General features: G+C 46.5%; 1 protein-coding gene across 2 annotated transcripts in view; it reads left to right on the top strand.

The window, feature by feature from the left end:
* tnika (TRAF2 and NCK interacting kinase a) overlaps positions 1–24,851 on the top strand; it is a 60,192-nt gene that overhangs the window by 22,278 nt on the left and 13,063 nt on the right. The window contains exons 3-20 of one of the 2 annotated variants that reach the window (XM_084482074.1): positions 3,877–3,933; positions 5,273–5,398; positions 7,910–8,020; positions 8,814–8,904; positions 9,528–9,658; positions 10,036–10,090; positions 10,508–10,586; positions 11,382–11,557; positions 12,874–12,940; positions 13,160–13,370; positions 14,151–14,270; positions 15,673–15,903; positions 17,023–17,511; positions 20,793–20,957; positions 21,607–21,912; positions 22,825–22,916; positions 23,670–23,785; positions 24,222–24,319. In XM_084482074.1, coding sequence (XP_084338200.1) covers positions 3,877–3,933; positions 5,273–5,398; positions 7,910–8,020; positions 8,814–8,904; positions 9,528–9,658; positions 10,036–10,090; positions 10,508–10,586; positions 11,382–11,557; positions 12,874–12,940; positions 13,160–13,370; positions 14,151–14,270; positions 15,673–15,903; positions 17,023–17,511; positions 20,793–20,957; positions 21,607–21,912; positions 22,825–22,916; positions 23,670–23,785; positions 24,222–24,319 — 2,721 coding nt within the window. The remainder of the gene's footprint in view (positions 1–3,876; positions 3,934–5,272; positions 5,399–7,909; positions 8,021–8,813; positions 8,905–9,527; positions 9,659–10,035; positions 10,091–10,507; positions 10,587–11,381; positions 11,558–12,873; positions 12,941–13,159; positions 13,371–14,150; positions 14,271–15,672; positions 15,904–17,022; positions 17,512–20,792; positions 20,958–21,606; positions 21,913–22,824; positions 22,917–23,669; positions 23,786–24,221; positions 24,320–24,851) is intronic. The other variant, XM_084482075.1, reaches the window with a different exon arrangement.

Raw genomic sequence — 24,851 nt, 5'->3', positions numbered from 1 at the left:
GTGTGTGTGTGTGTGTGTGTGTGTGTGTGTGTGTGTGTGTGTGTGTGTGTGTGTGTGTGTGTGTGTGTGTGTGTGTGTTGTGGAGGTGCTCCCTTGCTCCCCCCCAAATTACAACCATTCAGATAGGAGGCTGAGCTGTGAGGTGAGAGAGAGTGACTATAAAGAGACACTGGGAGAGGGATGGGGAGAGAGACTATAAAGAGACACTGGAGGAGAGATGGAGAGAGAGACTATAAAGAGACACTGGAGGAGAGATGGAGAGAGAGACTATAAAGAGACACTGGAGGAGAGAGACTATAAAGAGACACTGGGAGAGGGATGGGAAGAGAGACTATAAAGAGACACTGGAGGAGAGAGACTATAAAGAGACACTGGAGGAGATATGGGGAGAGAGACTATAAAGAGACACTGGGAGAGGGATGGGGAGAGAGAGTATAAAGAGACACTGGGAGAGGGATGGGGAGAGAGAGTATAAAGAGACACTGGGAGAGGGATGGGGAGAGAGAGTATAAAGAGACACTGGGAGAGGGATGGGGAGAGAGAGTATAAAGAGACACTGGAGGAGAGAGACTATAAAGAGACACTGGGAGATGAATCAGTGAGGGGAGAGTTTAAGGAGACATTGGAGTGAGAGATGGGGGGGAGAGAGTTATGGAGATATATATATATATATATATATATATATATATATAAAGAGATGGAGAGAGAAAGAGAGTGATATATATATATATAAATGTACAGAGATATAGAGAGAAAAGAGGGATAGATATGTTTAGAGATAAAAATACAAAGAATATATGAGATATAGTGAGAAATGGAGAGGAAGACCATGAGGATGGAACTGAGATGGAGGTCTGAGCCTGCAGTAGCACTTTAGATTCTCTAGGCGAAATCTGTGTTATGTATGAATTGATGTATCTTATTAATTACATTTTTTATTCATTTTGAACTGGAGTCTGAATTGCTTTGATATTTAGCTCTTTTCTCCATGAATAAGGTCTGCTAAGCTACAAAGCTCAAAGTCCACGTCAAAGGGAGTTACATTCTCCCACAGAAAACCCCGCTCATGAACTGCCTGAAACAGCTTGCTGCAGTCATTTTTGTTAAATCAAGAAATCCCGGAAGTGCAGAAGCCCTCAAACAAAGCTAGTACGGTTTAATCAAACCAAGTTGGGTTGATTTTTAGAATAAGGAATATTTTTTAAATCAAGCATATTTGATAAAGCCGTTTAATTAGTAAAACTCAGGTATCTTTCAGTCCCCATGGACACTGTACATTGTGTTGTAAGACATGGAGGTAACAGGCTTTTACGTTTCTCCCACGGACTACTTATTGCATCCATAGTTGTAAACTACATTCATAGACCTATATTATCGATACGCGTGATATCGCTCATTCATCTCGATAGCAGTCGGCGCTACAAGGTTCACTTGCACCGCGGTACATGAGTAGAGGTGGATTTCAGTTGTAGTGCTACAGTTCTGTTTTGGCTACCAAGCGGGTGAGAGCCTACCGTTTAGTTATCGAACAGGGAAACTACCTTTTGAAAAAAAGAATGTTTCCAAAACATTGATGTATTAAAGAATGCACACCCACTTATCATAATCCTCCACCTCGCGCCGTTGATGTCCATGTTCGAGAGAGTTAAGCCAAGAAAGTTAGCTGATGCCTACAGCTGATTAACCAAAACATTTGACTCAACTGAGGATTTAAGTTGACAGCTTCAGTTTGGACCAAAGACGGCGCAGAAAAAGCCTTTTTCTATGTACAGGTTACTGATTCTTCCCACTGCTAACTTTTTCCTTGGGACACATGGGAGGTGAATGAAGATTAGACTGTGAAAACATTTGTGCATTCAGAATCAGGACAATTCCCTCCACGTCCTTCTGCAACATGCTCCTTCAAGTGAGCTATGAGATCTTTTACATCTTGACAATGGCATTCACACACAAGACTCCACACACAAGACTCCACATGTTTGAAAGTTGTATAAACTGCTTTGGTGGTAACGGCAGCCAATACTGCCTGCAACTATATTCTAGATTTATTATATGATCAAAGAATGATGTTTAAGTTATAAGCAGGTCGATCCACTGCACGAGGGATGTTTGATTTCCTCCTTGTTCCAATATAATTCAGATTCATTCACCCGTCACCCTTTTAATTTACTCTTTCTAACTGTGTCAGTCCATCACTCTCTCTCTGTGCTCACTTTCTCTGCTGTCTTCACCTGGCTAAGCCTGGCATTTTTCACTCTCCTTCCTCGATCCCTTCCGCTTACTACTTCAGTCTCCCTCTCCCACTGACTCGCTCTCTCTACCATTGCTTTCCTAAGCCTTGTATCTGTCAGTCTCCTCCTCACTTAATTCAACTGCGCTACTTCACTCCATTTCCCTTTTTTTCTCAGCCTCTCAGTGTTGGTTTGAGTTTTGTTAAGAGAGACTTTTCTCACAATACAAGTAGTGGGGAAATGAAGTGTGTGTGTGTGGGTGTGGGTGTTTTCATGTGAGTGCCTGTGTATGTGTACGTCTCTATTTGAACTCCATGAAAGCAGGGTTTTGAGGACCATAAGTACCAGTGTTTGGGCACTAATGCCTTTGTTGCGCTCCCTCAAAGACCCTCCTTGTGCTGGTGGAATTGGGGCAGTCTGACTGATCCTAATAAGAAATCCCTTCTCAATCTCCACCACAGTGTGACAACACTGTCTGTCTGTCTGTCTGTCTGTCTGTCTGTCTGTCTGTCTGTCTGTCTGCCTGCCTGCCTGCCTGCCTGCCTGCCTGCCTGTCTGTCTGTCTGTGGTATACATGACAAGACCAGATATAGAAATATCTAATCTAATAAGTAAAGGTAAAAAAACTCAGCGCTAGTTAATGTATTGTCATTCCATGTGAGATACTTAGAATGCAAGGCCATGCGCCGTCTTAATTCTGCGAGAGGCGGTGCAGTGAATTACTGTTTGACCTACAAGAATATCTCAACAGATTACGGATCAATCTTTTTCAAAACATTTTCATAGTCCAATGTTCTTCATGCCAATCGCTAAAGGATCACGTGGAAATATGTTTATTAGAATTCGGTTTACATTTCTGAGCTCCACATCACAATGGAAGCGGACCCATGACTCCCTTCATAGATCCCCGTCACAGCACAGAGACACACGACGTGTTGGCATCACTCCAAGCCCTATCTCCTAGAACGTTAGCAGCTTGTCCAGAGCCAGTGTCGGGCCACAGTTCTCATTATTATCACAATGTTCCTTTGACCAAAGCCCTCCGGGTCCCCCGTAGGCGTGGGGGCCCCTAATACCATCTGGTTTACTAGAAACCCCCGCCATTCCTGCCCCAATTCGATAAGCGTGTTGTCGAGTGCGGTTGTTTACACATACTTTCAGCCGCATGTGTTAAGTTTGTGACTTTGTACCAAAGGAGCAATGAGTATTTCATATGCAGGGCTGTGATATGCTAATCAGTCTGGGCGAGATGGGGGTAAACAACAGCCAGTCAAAGGTTCAGCGTCGATAGCCTTGTTAGCTTGATCAGCTAATCAAGGCAACAGATGCTCTGTTCTACCCTAACCACGAGGGGCCCTCCACTCCCATTGGCCACTAGTATTACCTCAGACTTCTTCTCTGCCTATATTTATATAATATACGACTCATAGTTAGTGTGTTTTTTATTTGTGAGTATGTATGTATACAATGTAGGCTTATACAATCAACCACTATAGTATTGTGCAATTGTCGTATCATATTTTGTTTTTGTTTAATATTATACATTTTTGTTGATTATTTGTTACGTTCATGACACCTAGTTGATTTCCCAGCAAAAAATATATTTTTTCTCTTTCTCTCTATCTCCCTCTCTGACCCTCTCCAGGGTCGCCATGTCAAGACAGGACAGCTGGCAGCCATCAAGCTCATGGATGTCACAGGGGTAAGGCATACACACACACACACACACACACACACACACACACACACACACACACACACACACACACACACACACACACACACACAGATATATACAGCTATACACAGAAGCACATGCACATATTACATACACAATCACACAGATAAGCCAACACACACATAAATGCACACAACATGCACATACACACATACTCGTAGACTCTTAGGGTAACCACAACCACAATAACATATAAATTTGAGCCATGAGTCAGTCGCCCTACTTGTGTGAACGTGCGTGGAAGTGGAAACAAGGACAGGCCCATCGCCATGGTTTCATTAGCTCGGGGAGGTATCACCACAGCAGTGTGGTCTCATGGCGAGCGTGGGAAACAGAAGGGATTTGCTGCTGTATCTTCTCACCCCTCCCTTCACTGCTGCTGATGCTGCTGCTGCTGCTAGCGCTGTGTAGCCATGCTAGCGTTGTCAGCATCGCTACATGGCAACGTGTTGGGAGAATAACCCAAATGGACGGATGGACGTGTTGGCTCATTGGATGGATTGCCTGAACAAATGGAAGATAATTATGGATAATAGAAAGATTAGATGGCGAGATGGAAAGATGGACGGTTTGATTGAAGGATTAGAGAGTTTGACAAGCAGATGTGGGGTCGAGCAGCGGATAAATGATTGATCCCTTGAGGCAGATGGGCGAGGGGGGGGGGGTTCTTTTTTCTTTTCAACATTAAATGTTTTGGGCTACAACTGATTGTGACAAAAAACCAGCACCCCAAAGACAGGGACAACGGGTCTGAATGAATCAGCCATCTGAGTAAAATCATTTGGATTGAACACGGTGAATGGAGGCTTGCACTACAGCGTTACTGAAAGGGAGGCAGCTGAGAAAACGGCATGCAACAGCAGCGAAATGTCAAGTTAATGAGCCGCTACCAGATTTACATTCCAAAGAACATTTCAATCAACACAGAGCCGATGAAATCAGACCACATTTCAGAAGTTAACATCCAATTTAAAACGGTATAAAATCCAATTTAAGACTTAAATTGTATTTTATAGTAACCCCCAAAGCAACATTGAGCATTATTTTGAGGGAAGTACGTATCTAAATCAATACAATCACCATTTCGTTTGTCATTTAGGACACAGCAGTCTGATCAGCAAGCACATTAACTCTGTTATTGCTTAAAAAGCACATATTAAGGTCTGTGATGTGATATTAAGCTTTGTGAATGTTGTTCAAAACTATTTGGCATAGATAAAGTGCTCATGCTTTTCAAGCTTTATCTTACCTGTTGGCTCATGTGTGTTGCGTTTTAGCTCGTTAACATGCATCTGCTTGTCAGGGTGAGGAAGAGGAGATCAAGGTGGAGATCAACATGCTGAAGAAGTACAGCCACCATCGGAACATCGCCACATACTACGGCGCCTTCATCAAGAAGAACCCTCCAGGAATCGACGACCAGCTCTGGGTAAGGGGTGTGTGTGTGTGTGTGTGTGTGTGTGCGTGCGTGTGCGTGCCCGCCCGCCCGCCCGCCCGCCCACAGTCCGGTCCAGCTGGGCCGACACTCCAAAGTCCACTGCCGTGCACACACAATGTAGTTATGCATCACACATGCACACTCCAAAGACTATCTTTTTAGTTTGTGTGTTAAAAAAAAGGAAGCGGTGGGATCACAGCACAGACATCGATTGCGTCAGAGAACAGAAGATGCAAGAATTTGGTGTCCGTGTCGACGGTTTAACAAAGTGGGCTGTGTGTGTGTAATTATATACAGAAATGGAAAGCAAGAAACTTGGTACATCGGAGTATAAGGCCTCGTTCACACTGCGGCATTCGTCACAATTCTGCACTGGCGAGAGTCGCTCTGTGAAACACAGACGTGGAAGACAGCTGCCACGGAGGTGGTCAGTGGAGGGATGGTTAAAATAGTAGTACGGTTGGATGGCATTTTTTCATTTCATTTTCATTTGAGATCCACGTTCCGTTACCAACAATAGTGCCTGTGTGTTTTCTCATAGCCCCCTTCCTGCTGTGCAATTTCATACAATTTTTTTTGCAAAATGTTCAACCCAGGCTTTTCATAGAGCAATCTCTTTCTATGAAAGCTATGTGTCTTTGGAAAACCTTAGGCTACATCGAAGCGGTGCCGTAATAGAATCCGACTCGGAGCGATAAGTGGATCGGAAAGCCACTGGTGTCCACGCAGCCATCCTATGTGATATGTTGTTGTATGTTGTTGTTGTCGGTGCATGCTGCGTGTGACGTCTTTGTTATTGTTCTTTGGGGCATGCAGGTCAGTTTCAAATGTGGCCAGTTCACACTGAAAACTGATATTGACCATATTTAAAAATAATGTCAACAGCCAAACAAAAGAGTAAGATCTGAGCAATTCATCGGAATTGAGCATCAAGGCTTGCAGTGTGAACAAAGCCTAAGGTGTGTGTGTGTGTGTGTGTGTGTGTGTGTGTGTGTGTGTGTGTGTGTGTGTGTGTGTGTGTGTGTGTGTGTGTGTGTGTGTGTGTGTGTGTGTGTGTGTGTGTGTGTGTGTGTGTGTGTGGACTATGTAATGAAACAGTGGGGATGTGTGGTTGGTTTGCAGCTGCAATGAATCACAGGCAATGGGTTGACTCAGATGTGTGCACACACGCACGCACACACACACACACACACACACCAGTGGCGTTAAATATTAGCTGTTCACCGCGGCGCATGCCCAGGTGTTATGATGGAAAACCGTATCGGTATTTCTGTATTTTTTTCTTTTTCAAGTTTTTGACATTTTTGTTAAAACATTGCAACATATATATATTTTGTGCCACTACATCTCGATTTCTATGTGAGTCTGCGCTAAAGTTCTTCTCCTAGACTTGCCCCGTGGAGAGAAAAGCCGAATTAGCTTCAGCTTTTTAATCACATAGCACAGCGCAACAATGCCCCCTACTGACTCACCTAAGTAGCACATTTCATCACATTACCTTATGACATTATTTGATTTATTTAGCGGGCGCTTTTATCCAAAGCGATTAACGTCAGCACATTCAACCATGAAATCCAACCAAAACATGAATCATGTGCGCACATTTTTGACTTTTTTTTCATTTAGTTTTTCATGGTCTGAACAGATGAGTTTTCAGTCTGGCTCTTTGCCATCTGAGCCGCAGACACAACCAAGTTATCAATAATGATGGAGAGGTTGTGGATGGGAGATGCCTTCGCTGGTGGAAAAGCAGCTCAGTCTTATCCAGATTGAGCTTTAAGTTTTAAGATTCACACTGACCGTGATCCCAGTGTCCCATAGGCTGTCACATAAACACATCAACATGAAATTATTATATTCTATACTATATCCGCTTTGGATGAAGGATGCATTTTCAGCACACATTTCAGAAAAATCCAATACATGCCCTACTTGAAAAGCAACGTACGTGTATACATTGCATATATACTAGAATCTAGATGACTAGAAAAAAAATTTTGAGAGAGAGAGAGAGAGAGAGAGAGAGAGAGAGAGAGAGAGATGTAGGTGTGTGTTGGGGGCATAGTGGTGGTAGTCGAAGCAGCGAGCGAGAGATGCATCTGGTCTCATGACCTTGTGGATTTTGTCTATCTATCTGCTTGGGGTTTATGTATGCAGACTGTGCACACTAATACAGTGTGGCCTTGCATTATTTCTCATTGGTATCTGTTATTCTAAACAACGACAGAAATAAAGTTAATGCTGTACCATACTATATCCATGCATGTGTCCTTCATATGCACGGTAATTGACGGTCATTTTGGTAATTTGACCTCCAAAACACAGCAAACTTAATTCCTTTTTTTAATAGTTTTATTTTTAAATGACACATTGGAGTACACGGTAACATTTCAAATGGCGCAATCTGTACAGTTATTTCTTGTAATATAAACAAAATGCTAAAACCATAATCTAGATGAGGCTGCAGCGAGTACAAGGTTATCTCCTCCCCTCCCCCCGCAGCTGGTGATGGAGTTCTGCGGAGCCGGCTCCGTCACAGACCTCATCAAGAACACCAAGGGCAGCTCTCTGAAGGAGGAGTGGAGCGCCTACATCTGCAGAGAGATACTGAGGGTGAGTGACTTGTCCCGATGTCGCACACACACACACACACACACACACACACATACACACGCGTGCACGCGCTCCAAAACCACTTCCTGTGTTCACAGGAAGTGTTGTCGTTCCCTCTGCCCCGGTTGTTCGCTCCGAAGGTCTGACTTCTCTGATTGGTCCTTATCTTACTCCTTTACTCCTTTACTCCCTCTGTCCCACCCCTTCAGCTCCCTGGGTGAGAGAGATACTGAAAGAAACGCACACTGGTAGTTTGGAGTCCTGCAGTTTAGTCTGTTAAAAATTTACCGGAGTCGTCTTTGGCAGAGCTTATTTCACCGTCACTACTCGACAGTTTGTTAAAACTATCTACAAGAGATATGGAAAAAAAACATTTGTGAAAAATAACTGGCATAATGAGCTGGAAACATTTTTTCATGCATTATGTAAATCTATCGGGTAGTAGAATATACTATTCCTACATTCAGATTTATTGCTGATCCGTATTTTTTATTTTTTTTTTATTTGATGTGTCTATATGTAATGTACTAATTGTATGTTTCTGAGGTGAAGACAAAACCTTATTTCCAGCCGAAGCTGGACAATAACGTCACATTCTATTCTACTCTATTGTTTTCATGTGATTTGCATAATTTATTAAAAGATTCCCAAAGCGACTGAGATGTCTTCAACCTGCTTGTGATCAGTAACACGCATGAACAGAGATAGCACAGTGGTCCAGGGACCTTTCTGAAGTCATCCTGTGTGTGTGTGTGTGTGTGTGTGTGTGTGTGTGTGTCTCTATGTTCTGCAGGGTCTGGCTCACCTCCACCAGCACAAGGTCATCCACAGGGACATCAAGGGTCAGAACGTCCTGCTGACGGAGAACGCAGAGGTCAAACTAGGTCAGCAGCACCACCCTCCTGATCCTATGCACACACACTCACACACACGTGCGCTTCAGTAATACTGTAGACTAACCATTATTTTCACTTGGATCAAGGGTTATATGGCTCAATATTTCCACCTACTATGACTGTGTTCAATGTGAATTGAATGTCTGTTATGTAGGCCTACTTCTCATCACACATTGATCAAACACCCAATATAGCCTGGGTACATAGTGTAGTCAAGTGAATGCACAGTGTGAACGACTGAAGCATCATTAATGGACTGGTGTGCTGGAACTTATGTTATCGTTGATCTAGTAAAGGTCTATAATTACTCGCTCTAAGAATCATGAGTAGGAGCTAATTAGATTGTTATCCAAACCAGCCTTTTGAACGTGCTATTTGATGCGTTCAAAAGCAGTCCAAAATGCCAGATTTTATGACGTTGTAGAGTTCAGGAAGAGCTGTATATTTTACTTTGATTTATATCAACGCACGACTAAAATTAGGCCACACACACACACACACACACACACACACACACACACACACACACGCACACTAAAAAGATAGTCTTTGGAGTCTGCATGTGTGATCCATAACTACATTGTGTGTGTGTGTGTGTGTGTGCACGGTAGTGGACTTTGGCGTGTCGGCCCAGCTGGACCGGACTGTGGGGAGGCGGAACACGTTCATCGGGACGCCATATTGGATGGCACCCGAGGTCATCGCCTGCGACGAGAACCCTGCTGCTACCTACGACTTCAAGGTGCCTTTCCCTCCCTCAGTTCATTCATCCAGGCATAGGCTGATCAAAAAAAGGAAATGGATTAATGTTGTTTTAGTGGGGCTGTTTTTTTGGTATCTTGCTTTATAGAGGATCTTGGAAAAGAATATACTAAACATTATTTTTGCATTTTTCATTATTTTCTTCCCATCACGGGAAACCTTTAATCTCATCTATGCTCTCTCTCTCCATCTATGTCTTTTTCTCCCACTCTCTCTCACTCTCATTGGAATATTGCGCCTTCTTTTTCTGTACATCTTTTTTTATCCTAGCACTAATGCAATGGGTCTGTTTCTCTCTCTGTCTCTGTCTATATCGCTCTACCGTAATATTAATGCACTGTGTCTCCGCTGTTGCAGAGTGATTTATGGTCATTGGGGATCACCGCTATAGAGATGGCTGAGGGAGCTCCACGTACGTGCATGCACACACACATACACACCATGACCGGTCATCTTACACATCATTAATAACTGCCTCCACAATACATTTCCATATCCAGTGATTTATTTTGATAGTACTCTACAGTAGTGCAAAACTATACAGTATATAGCCTATTGGTTCCACTCTGACGCACACCATTCATGAACACCTGTCCAGTGTGTGATGCACTATTAGAGTTTTCCAACTGGTTTCCGCTGTTTTGGATGAAAGGATTTAGATGCGCTTTCACACATTCTGATTCTAATAAACTAATTCTGATCTTAGTTTATTCAGTTCAGCTTAAGTAAATACTCCAATATATTTTAGTATTTTGAATTGTCTTATGATGATTCTTTAATACTGCATACTGTCTAACTTCTGATTGGTCCCCCCTACCTGTCTCTCAAGCTCTGTGCGACATGCATCCAATGAGAGCTCTCTTCCTCATCCCAAGAAATCCAGCGCCAAAACTCAAGTCCAAGAAATGGTGAGTGGTTGTGTTGGCAACAGTAGTGTGCTGTAGGATGATGTTTACAAGTGGTATCATGGTATCATTCTTGGTTGTTTTGTTAGTTTTTTTTAATGATTTTTTTTACCTGGGAAAAGCTCAATTTCTTGTTGAACTAGTCTGCACAGGACAATGGGTGTAGATACTTCCCTGCCTTACAATATGACAATTTCCAAATCAAAACTTAGTTGTGAGGAAAAATATATACCAAAACTCAAATGGGCCTACTACTTAAATGTCAGTTGGAAGGGGTTAGGCGTAAAATCTGTTACCTTTCTCCAACTCTAAAGGTTGTTTGCCACATCCAGGTCTTATCCAAATACCCAGAAACAGGCAGAAAATGGTCGTCCCCCACCCTTCCCTGCTTTTTTCATAATTTTCTTTATGCAGCTGATCTCAATCAGCTTTAAAAGTCAAGTCTCGAAAGAAAATTCCAAAGTCATGGAGCAGCGCTACATTACAGGGAAAAAGGATTAGATCTCAGTCAGTCTAGAGCACTTTTCCAGGTCCACTGACTGCACCGCAGCTCGACTCATTTTAATCTGTCAATTTGCTTAAAAGTGGCTTGCGAGCCTTGCTAAAAAACGTAAAGAAAGGACTTTAGAAAGGTTCCGTAGTACGTTTTACCATTTTAAGTAAGACGCTTGAACCCTCCTCATCCACTGCATGAACCAAGAGTGATTATTTAGTACTTTTGTTCTCTGTATTTTGTATGTTCATTACTATGTGTATTACCATGCAATCCAACGTGTCGTTGTGTGTGTTTGCACCCAGGTCTAGAAAGTTTGAGTCGTTCATCGAGATGTGCCTGGTGAAGAGCCACAGCCAGAGGCCCAGCACGGAGCAGCTCCTCAAGCACCCCCTCATCAGGGACCTGCCCAACGAGAGGCAGATCCGCATCCAGCTCAAAGACCACATCGACCGCACCAAGAAGAGGCGGGGCGAGAGGGGTACGTGGCACACTACCTTCACATCCCATCGTTCAGCCGTGGGCAGTACTGATCAGTGACAAAATCAGTGATCGTAACAAACCACCCGATGTCCCTAGGTAAAGGTTGTTCATTGTATAGGGTAAAGGGAGGTTGTAAAATACTGTAGAGTACCGGTTCAAGCTCAACAAGCCTGACAATGCGGTTAAAGTCCCCCCCACTGCATTGTATTGTAAGTAATTGACTAGCTTTCACTGTATTGTATTGTTGGTAATTGACTAGCTTGTAGCGTATTGTATATTGTATGTATTCTTCTAGCTTCTACTGTAGCGTAATGACTAGCTTGACCACACATAAGCCATCTTTAACAGGGGAAAGTTAGTTGTAGTAGTAGTTATACATCCAGTTAAGTATAAACACAGTACCTGTGGCAAAACTCTAGGGATAAGCAAGAGAAAGTGATGAAGGTCTGAAATGAAATGAATGGAAGCATGGATGCCGCAGCAGTTTGCAGAAATCGCCGCAGTGCCTGATTCAGTGTGAATAGGCCCTTAGCTCACAGTTTATTTTCGGGTTTCGGTCTCTGCATGCTATTTAATAGACCTACAACCGATCAAAGCTGCAAATCGTCACACACATTAGCGGCAGCCTTTGTTGTTTCTGATAAACGGTTGTGATAAAACATGAGCTGGCAGATTTGTGTGGTTACCAGGTTATGGGACAGGGGCCAAAAATATATAAAATACACCATTCATTGTCGATGCACACACAAACTACTAAATGGACACGCACGCACACTTACAGGACCGTATTGCCTCAGAAGACATCACACCTCGGGGAACGATCAGCTTTCATGATGATGATGATGATGATGATGATGATGATGATGATGAATAAAATTGTCATGTTGCCGTAGAGAGACATGCTGTCTCCAGATGTAATTTCATCTTGGTCTGACACTGAAGGCTCTGTGCGGAGGAATTTGCTAACGAGTAGATGCTCTCTTTTTGGTCGCATGGACGTTAAATTCCTGACACCATAAGCACAGTCAACATAAACAATAAAACCTGTCCTAAACAATAACCTAATCTGCCCAGATTAGGTTAACAGCTAAGCAATACAATGACAACTACGATGGTTGCATTGAGTTGATCTGAACCGTGCGCTCAATATGTAGTTTAGCATCTGGAAATGGTTGCCACTTCAGCTCAGAGCTGGTGTGAATGAGCGGGAACATGCATTATATAGATATTACGTACCTTTTAAATATTGGTGCTCTTGCTTTCCATTCATAGTTTCTCTTTAAATGTATAATCTTCTCTCTTTCTTCTTGCTAGAAGAGACAGAATACGAATACAGCGGCAGTGAAGAGGAGGACGAGGATGACAAAGCAGTAGATCCCAGGTGTGTATATTTATAAAGACATTTACAAAGACATTTATACACATAAACACACTTACTTTATAGTTAACGCACATACAACCCTCACACATGTGTCCACAGGCACACTCTTTCAGAGACTAACTGCACATTCAACTTTTTTTAAACAATTTAACATCTCATCAACATAAATTTCCTTTTGGTCGCCAACGTTTAACCACCTCTGATTGGCCAAACCCCCAGCTGCTTCACAAACGTCCCCGGGGAGTCCACCCTGAGGCGGGACTTCCTGCGCCTGCAGCTGGCCAACAAGGAGCGGTCGGAGGCCCTGCGGAGGCAGCAGCTGGAGCAGCAGCTGGAGCAGCAGCACAACGATGAGCACAAGCGCCTACTACTGGCCGAGAGGCAGAAACGCATCGAGGAGCAGAAGGAGCAGAGGAGGAGGCTGGAAGAGGTTAGAAAAGTCAAGTATACTGAGCATTTGTAAGAAACATGAAGCTGCCATTAGCATTTTTTGCTCGCCCCACTTTGTTTTGATTGAGTGGTGCTTTGACTGAGTCTCATGGTTCTCATGTATTCAGCTCTATGGCAATGGCCAGTAGTCCAAATAATGCATGAAAACCATGAGATAAATTTACAATACAATTGAATCAAAGCAAAGTGGGGTGAGCACAATGGCTGATTGTAGCTTTAAACCTGCACTATTTAACTTTTCTAATGCCGCTATTTACTCAGTTAAAAAAAATACCTGGAATATAATTTTCCTCAAGAATAAAATGCACCCAATCATCATTCCAACTACGGATTTTTAGCTCTGTAAGTGTTTTGTGGGAAAACGTACATACCGCAGGTTTAAAGTATTTGGCCAGTTTTTTAAGACCCCGGGTTAATTGTCGACATTGTCTCTGTCAAGATGTAAATCATCCATGATTTTATTTCAACTCCGCCTCCCCTCCCATGTAGACGCGTTCTAAAATTCGTCAGTTGGCCTTCAAAAAAAACAACCATCGGAGCTGATTTATTAAAATAGACTATACTCCTACTCAGACACACACAGACACATGAAACCAGCCTGAATATTCCCCAATCATGCAGATCACATTTCAGAGCACTTTTCACTTTCACTTTGGTAAAAGAAGTTGACTCAGTGAAGAAGGTGTGTCTGTGTCTCATTTTTTCAGTGTCTTTTTAAATGTTTTTATCTTCACGTCTGTAATCGTGTTTGACCCGACAGCATCAGCTGCAGAAAGAGCAGAGGAGGAGGTACGAGGAGATGGAGCAGCTGAGGAGAGACGAGGAGAGGAGGCACGCCGCGGAGAGGGATGAGGAGAGGCGGCACGCCGAGAGAGAGCAGGTAACACACACGCAGACACGCACACGCACACACACACACACACGTACACACACATGTACACGTGTACGTATGTTATGTGCTGGTTTTATGACAATTAATTAAAACTATGCTGAGGTTCCTATGCTCTCACCCTCTTTCTTTCTTATATTATTCTATATGGTTATTGGTAACACCAGTAACAACCATATGGTACTTGCTCTTTTTCTTTTTGTCTAGAATGCTTTTTCTGTGTTGTCTTTAAAATTTGTATTTTTTTTTGTTTTCCTCTTGGACCTAGTCTGTTCTCATATGTGTATCTCGCTCACCTTTCTTTACCTCTCTCTCTCTCTCTCTCTCTCTCTCTCTCTCTCTGTTTCTCTGTGTCTCTTTCCCTGCCGTCTGCTGCTCAGGAGTATATCCGTAGGCAGCTGGAGGAAGAGCAGAGACAGTTAGAGATCCTCCAGCAGCAGTTGCTACAGGAGCAGGCTTTACTGCTGGTAAAAAAAAACACCAGGGAGCGCTGTGTTTAAACCCCCCAGGGCCCATGTTCAACCATGGCACCCTGATTCAAGTGTGATGCTCCCCATTCCCTTGTGCCTCCCCATCACCCCCCTGCATGCATCCACTGAATGTGCCATCCACTGAATGTGCCATCCACTGAATGTGCCATCCACTGAATGTGCCATTCACTTGGTTGATTCTCAGAGGTCGTTAAGGTTTGGTTAAGAGTTTAAGAAAAACATTACGAGGATATTTGTTTTCTACGAAGCCTCTCTCATACTCGACCCCTATCTATTCTATTTAGGATTATGAAGGGGATTTGGCGATGGGTGTCTTTGGTACTCTTCAGAGTATAATAATATTTGTGGTATTCGTTATATATGAACGTAATGTGATACAGAGTGGATTTAGATCAAGGTGGGTACGATAAAACAAAGATGCCATGGTGGCCTTTCGCGATCCTACCCAGTGTTCAGTGTCCTAGTTTCCGGTTATGCCTTGTTGCCGTCTTCCATCTTTCGGTCCTTTCTATTTTCCCTTTGTCCTTCCTTCCCCTGCTCCTTCCCTCTCCAGTGGTGTACATCCCTGCCAAAGACATCTGTACAGTTGTGTGTGTATTTATCCTCCTGCTTGCCCATTTGTATTCCTCTGCTTGACTGTGTGTGTGTGTGTGTGTGTGTGTGTGTGTGTGTGTGTGTGTGTGTGTGTGTGTGTGTGTGTGTGTGTGTGTGTGTGTGTGTGTGTGTGTGTGTGTGTGTGTGTGTGTGTGTGTGTGTGTGAGATCACCACTGAACCAGCAGAGGGTCCCGACAGGCCGGTGCTGCATGCAACGCATCCTGTGCCACAAACGCATGACCGGGACCTGAGTTGACCCTCCTACTCTCTCCTTCATACTGACCTCACTCTCCTCCTCCTCCTGCAGGAGTATAAGCGCAAGCAGATCGAGGAGCAGCGTCAGGCGGAGCGCCTGCAGAGACAGCTCCAGCAGGAGAGGGCCTACCTGGTGTCGCTACAGCAACAGCAGAAACATGTACAGCCAGCACAACTGCAGCAGCAGCAGCAGCAGCCACAGCAGCCGGAGGGGAGACCGGACAAGAAGCAGCTCTATCACTATGGACCAAACCAGCCTGACAAACCCGCCTGGGCCAAAGAGGTGACGCCGCCACGCACGTGCACCGTGTGCCACACACAGTGGCAGACACACACGCATATACGCACACATGCACGCATGCGCTCATGATTCTGAGCATGCTTGTGCATTCAAATACGAGCCAGCAGAAGCTCCTGTACGATCCATCCTACTGACTGAAAGGTTTTAAGAACAGAAAGTCCATTCTTGCATAGTATTTGATCAAATTGAGTCTAGCAAGTATGAGCATTGATTTATGTAGCACTTTTCACTCAAAGCCGTAGTGCTATTTGACAGCACTTGATGAGATCAAAATAGTTTTGATGATCTAGTTGGTAGAGTAGGTGTCCAATCTGTCAGATCGTTCAGAGGTATAAATCTGAAATAGTTAAAGTTAAAATTATTGAACAAATGTCTTATTTTTCGTCAAGATGAATGTGTAATCTACAAATTACGGGAAATTGATTATGTCTAATGGAGACGATCTTGGTATGGCTGTGGTCAACCAAAGCAATAAAAGTTATCTCTAGATGAACTAAATCAGCCACAGCGCACTGAATGCACTCTACCTGGTAGCGTAAACATTACGTAAGCGCTATGTGGAGGAAGTCAGTGGCTTTCGGATACACCCTTTGTCCGAGTTTGACTCATTTTCGGCACAGCTTAAATGTGAAGCCTGTCGCACACTGGAAAAGCCACGGAGCGCCGTGTCAAGACAGCGCCACGTACTAGAAAGGACAACGCACAACGGACGCTCTCTAACCCAACAAACTCTCCTCTCTCCAGCGCTCACTCACCATTTCAACCGTTCTCCTCAGGCAACCACTCCACCTTCGTGAGACTTCACCTTGAGTGAGACTTGGTTGAACCCAATAAGAAAAAGTTGTGTTTGTTCTTTAGGGTTGCTTTCAGGAATGTTAGAATGTAATCTTGGCCTGTTAGTTGCAAGAACAGGCAATTTTAGAACCTAAAAATAACAATGTTTACTACAGTTTTCTTCCCATAGCCTGTGCATTAATGCTGCACTCACTACCCTGTGTGTGAAACTGTGAGTCAGTGAGTGACTGAGCACACATTTGTGTACTTTTGTGTAGCGTGTGTGAGAATGTGTGTTCTGGCTAACCTCCCTCTGAATCCTTCCAGGTCCAGCTGCAGCAGGGGCTGCCGCATTCTCACAGTCACCTCCCCCGCCCTCTCCAACAGCACCAGTCATTCAGTCAACCTGCAGGCAACGGCCCTATCATTAGGCGCTCCATTTCCAACCCTTCCCAGCCTCTCCACAGCAAACTCTCCCAAAGCGACCGCTTCACGGGTCCCCCAGATCCCCTGATGGAGTCCGCCCTCAAGGAGGAGATCCGTCTGAGGGTCAAAAACCTCTGCCTCAGCCCCAAAGGGCCCAGGCAGGACCCCAACGTGGTCCCCCACAAAGAGTCTCCTGGTCAGGGTTCGGTCCTCCAACCCATCCCTATCCCCAACCCTTATGTGCTGGGGCGCGGTAACAAGAAAAATAAGGCAGTGGCAAACCGGCTCCTGAGTGTCCCCAATGAGGCACTAAGCCAGAAGCGGCTCACCCAGTCCCCCGTACCCCTGAAGGCCCAACAGGAGAGACAGGGCCGCCCTGCAGCTAAACCGGTCAGTTCCTCTCCGTGTCGCCGCGCCCACTCCCCGCGCTGTAGGATAGACGTAGACGTAGACCCGGGGGAGGAGGTACAGAGGGAGGCGTGGATGAGGCCGGCCGGCAGCCACAACCACCTGGCCTCGCCCCCCCCATCCCAGAGTTTCCTCTCTAACTCCGCCCCTGAGTTCCTCCTCCAGGGCTTCTTTGACGCAAACAGGAGGCAGGATGTCACTAACCACGACCTTGAGGGGTTGAGGCAGGCCGTCAGCCACGAGACTCTGGCCACCTCCCCCATAACCCCCACCATCTTCTCTACCTCCCCCCCTGGATGCCTCCCCCTGTCCGTATTCGACGCAAACAGGAGGCAGGGTGCGACGAACAACAATGTCCTCCTCGTCCCGACCGATCGTGGCCACAGTGGGACGAGTGAGGGTGGGCGCGCCCGCGCCAGGTCTCTGTCCCCGCAGCCCGGTGTGGCCGCGGGGACAGAGATGAGGCTGACGGTCAGCGATGAGAGCCTGGCGGTTCCTAGTCACCACAACTTGACACCCTCTGAAGTGGATGCTTTTGAAGAACTATTTTACACCAAGAGATACCTCCAACCTGTCTTTGATAAACCGGTCAGTTCCTCTCCGTGTCGCCGCGCCCACTCCGCGCGCTGTAGGATAGACATAGACATAGACCCGGGGGAGGAGGTACAGAGGGAGGCGTGGATGAGGCCGGCCGGCAGCCACAACCACCTGGCCTCGCCCCCCCCATCCCAGAGTTTCCTCTCTAACTCCGCCCCTGAGTTCCTCCTCCAGGGCTTCTTTGACGCAAACAGGAGGCAGGGTGCGACAAACAATAATGTCCTCCTCGTCCCGACCGATCGCGGCCAAAGTGGGACGAGTGAGGGTGGGCGCGCCCGCACCAGGTCTCTGTCCCCGCGGCCCGGTGAGGTACAGAGGGAGACGGGGATGAGGCCGGCCGGCAGCCACAACCACCTGGCCTCGCCCCCCCCATCCCAGAGTTTCCTCTCTAACTCCGCCCCTGAGTTCGTCCTCCAGGGCTTCTTTGAGGCAAACAGGAGGCAGGATGTCACTAACCACAACCTTGAGGGGTTGAGGCAGGCCGTCAGCCACGAGACTCTGGCCACCTCCCCCATAACCCCCACCGTCTTCTCTACCTCCGCCCCCGGATGCCTCCCCCTGTCCGTATTCGACGCAAACAGGAGGCAGGGTGCGACGAACAACAATGTCCTCCTCGTCCCGACCGATCGCGGCCACAATGGGACGAGTGAGGGTGGGCGCGCCCGCGCCAGGTCTCTGTCCCCGCGGCCCGGTGAGGCCGCGGGGACAGAGATGAGGCTGACGGTCAGCGATGAGAGCCTGGCGGTTCCTAGTCACCACAACTTGACACCCTCTGAAGTGGATGCTTTTGAAGAACTATTTTACACCAAGAGATACCTCCGACCTGTCTTTGCTTCCACCGCACAGGAGGCCAACAATGGTGGCAACCCCTCCCACGCCCTGCCTTCTCTTTACTGGGATGGAGGGGCTGGCGAGGTTGAGGTAGATTCAGGACAAGAGTGGTCGTCTTTGTCGGACCAAAGCGGTTCCCGCCCAGAATACCTGCCCAGACAGGTTCGGCCTGAAGCCATTGCGCTCGGCCACTACTCTGCCGCACATCAGATCCCCTAATCCTCTCCTCAGATCCATGTTCAGAGGAGAAAGGTCCTTCCTGTAATGGCCTTATGCACATACACACATACATACATACACATACACATACGCACACACACACACACACACACACATTCCTGCATAATTGCCTGTATAAAATCAATGCTTATATGACAATTATTTGTCTTACTATATTCCATATTATTGATATTGTATTGTCCTAATATTGAGCTGCACGCCCATAATGTTAAGTAAGTACAGTAAACTGTATTACTTGCCATGTGCTTGCCAAGGTGCTATGGCAACTAGACCACCCCACCCCCCCACCCTCCACGCCCTCACCTCTCTCACCGGCCCCCAGCCCCGTCTCAGTCTCCACGTCAATCCCACAATGCATCGGGTCGAGGGCTTTGACCGTTGCTTTGATAGGGACCGTTTCAGCAAGGAACAACACCATCCCACCAAACTGGGCCTCGCAAACACACGGTCAGTCCGAATCAATAGTCCTCCGCCCCAAGCTTGGTGATGGGTGCTGGTCCGAGTCCGTCGCCGGGACCCCCTTCCCAAACACAAACCGTACACACCGGGGCCTCATGAGTCCGGTCAAGGCGCGGTGCTCATAAGACACCTCTTCAGTTCTCTGTTGGCTTTCAACCCGTCTTCTTCGACTCTCTCTCTCTCTCTTCCCTCGCCCCGGGTTCCTTTGTGTCTGTGCTTTTAGATGCCGCAGCAGTGGACACCATTAATCGTTTTAACCTTTTGTGTCAACACCGACGATGTCCGAGCGTTAAGGGGAAACGTAGTCGGTGGAGTAGACAAAATAGTCACATACACGTACACTTACACGTACACACACACACACACACACACAAATATAAAGCTTGCATACAAATCCCACAAAAGTACACCTCAAACACAAAACACATTGACACACAAAGCACAAACTTCCACAACACGTGGGTCGCACACACACACCAACACACACAAATGCTAATTATATGACGAGGCGTCCATCCCACCAGAAGTCTTTTCCTTTCTGCTCGGATGTTCTCTCTCCATTTCTTGTAACATTTTCTATCTCTCCTCTAGCTCCTGGTAGTGGTTCTCTCTGGGGCTTGTAGTAGAGCAGTAGGGGGTGTGTAGACTAACCAGTGTGCATCAGTACGCTCAACCCCGACACCTCCTCGGTCTGCCTCACGGTGTGCCGAACGCAGATAGTTCCCTTTTTGTTTTTACCGTTTTTTTTGCTGATATCTGTGTGTTGATGGCATCAGGGGCTGCAAAGCTTCACAGACGCTCTGACACGTACACACACGCATACAGTTGGCCATCAGACACGCTGAACCCTTTTTGTGGGACACACACCAAGTCTAAATTGCACTACCGCCTGGAAAACTGTTAAACATGGCTTGTTATACTGAAGAATGAAGTCTTGCCAAAGTAAAATGTTGAGTGGTAATGGTACACTCGTATTATTATTCATTGAACCCATTGTCCCACAATAAGGTTAACGTTTGTCTAGTGGCTCCTCAAAAGAAATAGGGAGAGTGGGATTTGCAAGTGGCTATGTGGTGGACTGAAGCTGATAATTGGCTGGGATGGTTTGAGTGACAGCGTTGTGTGACCTATCCCAGGTGGAGGAGCGCTCTAAGCTGAACCGACAGAGCTCCCCGTCACCCCAGCACAAGGTCCCCTGCCGCACCTCGGACCCCCCCTTGCCTCCTCGCTCCGAGTCCTTCAGCAGTGGGGGCATGCAGCCCGCCCGCACCCCACCCATCCACCGGCCCGCAGAACCTCAGGTGTGTGTGAGATGATGGAGTGAGAGAGAGAGAGAGAGAGAGAGAGAGAGATAGATGGGTTTGGGGGAGTGTGTTGTGTGATACTATAGTGCACGTGTTTCTGAATGCACCTCTATCTCTCTCTATGTCCTTGTGGTTCCTATTTCTTTCACTCCTCCTACACACCATCCACTCTCTTCTATCCATCATCCATTCATGCTCTCCCTCCCCTCTCTACCTGACTCCTCTCTCTATGTATTCTGCTATCATCTCCCGTTTCTCCTCTGTCCTTGATTTCTTGCCTACGATTCTTATTACTCTCTCTCCCCTCCCTTTCTCTCCATCTATACTTTTTTACCTCAACCTACTTCCTTTTATTACTTTCTGTCTCCCTCTCCCTCTCTGTCACTCTCTCCCTCTCTGTCTATCTCTCCCTCTCTGTCTATCTCTCCCTCTCTGTCACTCTCTCCCTCTGTCACTCCCTTGTGCTCTGACTCTCACTGTCTCTCTTCCTCTCTCACTGTGTGTGTGTGTCATTCTCTCACTCTCTCGCTCTCTCCCACCTTTTCTTTCTCTCTCTCGCGCTCTCTCACTCTAACCATCCTTTTCTCTCTTTTTATCTTCATACCCCACCACCACCTTGTCCCCCCCCCCCCCCCCTCTGATCCAGATGGCCCACCTGGTCCCAGTGAAGACCCACGCATCCATACCGGGCTCCCAGTCTCTGCAGGACCAGACCAGCTCGGCACTGGGAGAGGGCCTCGCCTCGGGCCCCTCCCCGCGCCACGAGATGCCCCGGCAGAACTCTGACCCCACCTCCGACAACCCCACCGCTCCCCTGTCCACGCCCACCACCTCCAGCCGGGAGGACAAGGAGAAAGAAAGGGAGAGAGACGGAGAGAGAGACAGGGACCGGGACCGGGAGAGAGACCGTGACCGAGCAGCCTGGCTGAGAGAAGATGACATGCCTCCAAAGGTATTGTCATTCCTGGTTGCCTCTCGAAATCAAGTCCTGTTTTACCCTTCACCAAATTGTAGCGTTTCAGTTTTAGTAGTTAGCCTGGGAACCAGACTCATTTGCGATCTAATGTATTTATTTGTTCTGGCCTGGGTCACGACAACTGCAATCATTTATCTAATATGGGGCAAGTTTAATATGATGACTACAGGGGAGTGATTATGGGAGCGGCGTTGGATGGCTGCTGAGGATGGGTCCCACATTTTGTTGCTCTGATTGGTTTTGGTTCTATCAAATTGTGTCCAAAGGCCTTTTGGTCTGCCCTCGTTGATTATGGCCCTTTGAAATCCAAAATGTACTGAGAGGTTCCAGCCTAATGAGCATTTGTGAATTGGTCTGGCGATGTCAGGATAGTTTTCTATATCTTTTGTATAAAAAAAAGCTTTCTAATTTATTTATCTTTATCTTCTGGCTTCAAATTAACTATCCGTCTGCCCCCCTGTTTGTCTGACTGTTTGCCCATCCATTTGTCTCTCTGTCTGCCCATCTGTCTGTCGGTCTCCGTCTGTCTGTCTGTTTGTCTGCCTACCTGTCTGTCTCTGTCTGTGTGTCTCTCCATCTGCCCATCTGTCTGTCTCCCTCTGTTTGTCCATCTGGCTGCCCACCTGTCTGTCTGTTTCTGTCTGTTTTTCTGTCTCTTTGCCCATCTGTCTCTCTGTCTCCCTCTGTCTGTCTGTCTGTCTGTCTGTCTTTTCGTCTGCCCAATGCGTTTGTCTCTCTCTGCCCATCTATCATTCTGCGTGTCTGTCCGTCTTTCTGTCTGCCCATCTATCGCTCCCTCTATCTGCCTGTCCTCTTGCCTGCCTGCCTGTCTGTCCGTCTCATCACTCCATCTCTCTCGCCTGTGTGTGGCGTGCGTCTCGTCTCCAGGTACCCCAGCGTACGACCTCTATTTCCCCAGCCCTGGCGAGGAAGAGCTCCCCTAACGGCGGGCATAGTGGCTCTCCGCTCATTCGAGCCAGGTACCACCACCACAGCCTCAGTGTTGAGTCATGTTCCTCTAGTATAGTGATATGCCATGACATATCACTGGTCGACTTTTCATCAAGAGTTGTAAAAACACAATCTTGTTATAACTGAACAAAGAAAAGGTCCTTCGAATCGTTTGGTTTCTTTGGCCAGTGCATGGCATTAACAACACCAGGGTTTCAGGTTTGATTCCTACTTTGGTCACCCATGCTAAGGTGGTATGCACTCGCGTATTGTACCAACCCTACTCTCATACAGCTATAACACTAAATAACATAATCTGGACTAATTTGTTCTACTACTTTATCTCATTCTTGTCACAATACATCCTTTGCAAGAATAATACAAAGAATACATTATCAAATTGGGTATTACTTGATACCAAGTCAAGTTTATTTCAATTAACGTGGGGATAACAAGCCTTCTTTGAAGTTCACCTTCCAAGAACTCTCAGCCACAAACCCTTTTTTTCTTTTTTACTTGAACACACTTGAACAACATTTGCACTCTAAAATCAACCAGAAGAAAAGTCTCAGCGCCGGTGTCAGTGTCAGTGTTTATTAAACGCACCAGGGGAGCAGAGAGACATAAACGTAGCCTGGGATTCTTCTGTGGCAACGGTCCTCCCCCCTTCGACGAATCGCAGTTAATATACACTTTAGAGTTACCAAGGGATCAAGAGAGAGAGAGCTAGGGAGATAGTGTGGAGAGCGAGCGACAGACAATCCGTGGTGTTCATGTTTCAGTAACCCGGACCTGCGGCGCTCCGAGCTGTCCCTGGACCCCGTGCTGCAGAGGACCTCCTCCAACACCTCCTCCTCCTCCTCCCCCTCGTCACAAGGAGGCTCAGTGGAGCACAGAGGTACGCACGCACGCGCATGCGCACACACATGCACACACACCTGCATACATCTAAACACACGCACACAAACAAAAACACCTGGCAAGAACATAAACACTCGCGCATATCAACAGGCACATGCACACACACAAAAACGCACACCTGTGTACGCACACATGCACACACACGCACGCACGCGCGTGCGCGCACACACACACACACACACACACACACACACACACACCTTATCATTGTTCTCTCTTTAATTGTATTGCTTAATGTTATGTTTCCTGTAAGTAACTCTCCCTCGTTATCTAGTACAATGGTTCCATTTGACACCGGGGCCTGGCCGTTCTCATTGAGGACACAAGACATGGTTGTTCTGGGGGCTGGAGTTTCACTGTGGTCCTTCAGTCTTTCATTGTTCTGTCGCTGTCGTCTGTGGATTCCCTGATAGGTCAAGGCAAGCAGGAAGTTGCTCCAGCAGACTCCAATCAGGAGGGGAAACCCAAACAGGAGGAGGGACGGGAATCAGCCCGACCCAGCAGGCCTGCAGTGAGTGCTGAGCATTTAAACACACACACACACACACACACACATACACATACACACACACACACACACACACACACACACACACACACACACACACACACTCGATGAACACATATCTATGTTCTTTCTCCAAGGCTTCTGGGTATTTTCCCCACCTCTTTGGGGCCTTTCTTCGGGGTCTTTCCTGCTGTTCATGGGGTTCTCTTTCTCTCTCTCTTTCTTCCTTTATTCTGTCTCTCTCTCCCTCTCCCTCCTTCCGTCTCTCAGAGCTATAAGAGAGCCATAGATGAGGTTAGTGCAATCTTGTCCTCCCCTACCAGCACAAGTATCTCTATCAGGACAGGGTCCACCCGCATCAGCTGTCCCGCCCTCACTCCCCTTCCTTGCTCTGTTTACTACTGAAACACCAAAGTGAACTTTGTGTGTGTGTGTGTGTGTGTGTGTGTGTGTGTGTGTGTGTGTGTGTGTGTGTGTGTGTGTGTGTTGGTTTGGGAGTGGTCCGTGTGAGATACTCCTCTACACATTCCTCTGC

Source organism: Micromesistius poutassou, assembly GCF_964030765.1.
Source record: "Micromesistius poutassou genome assembly, chromosome: 17".
NCBI classification, from domain to species: domain Eukaryota; kingdom Metazoa; phylum Chordata; class Actinopteri; order Gadiformes; family Gadidae; genus Micromesistius; species Micromesistius poutassou.
This window is presented reverse-complemented; position numbering and strand designations above follow the sequence as displayed.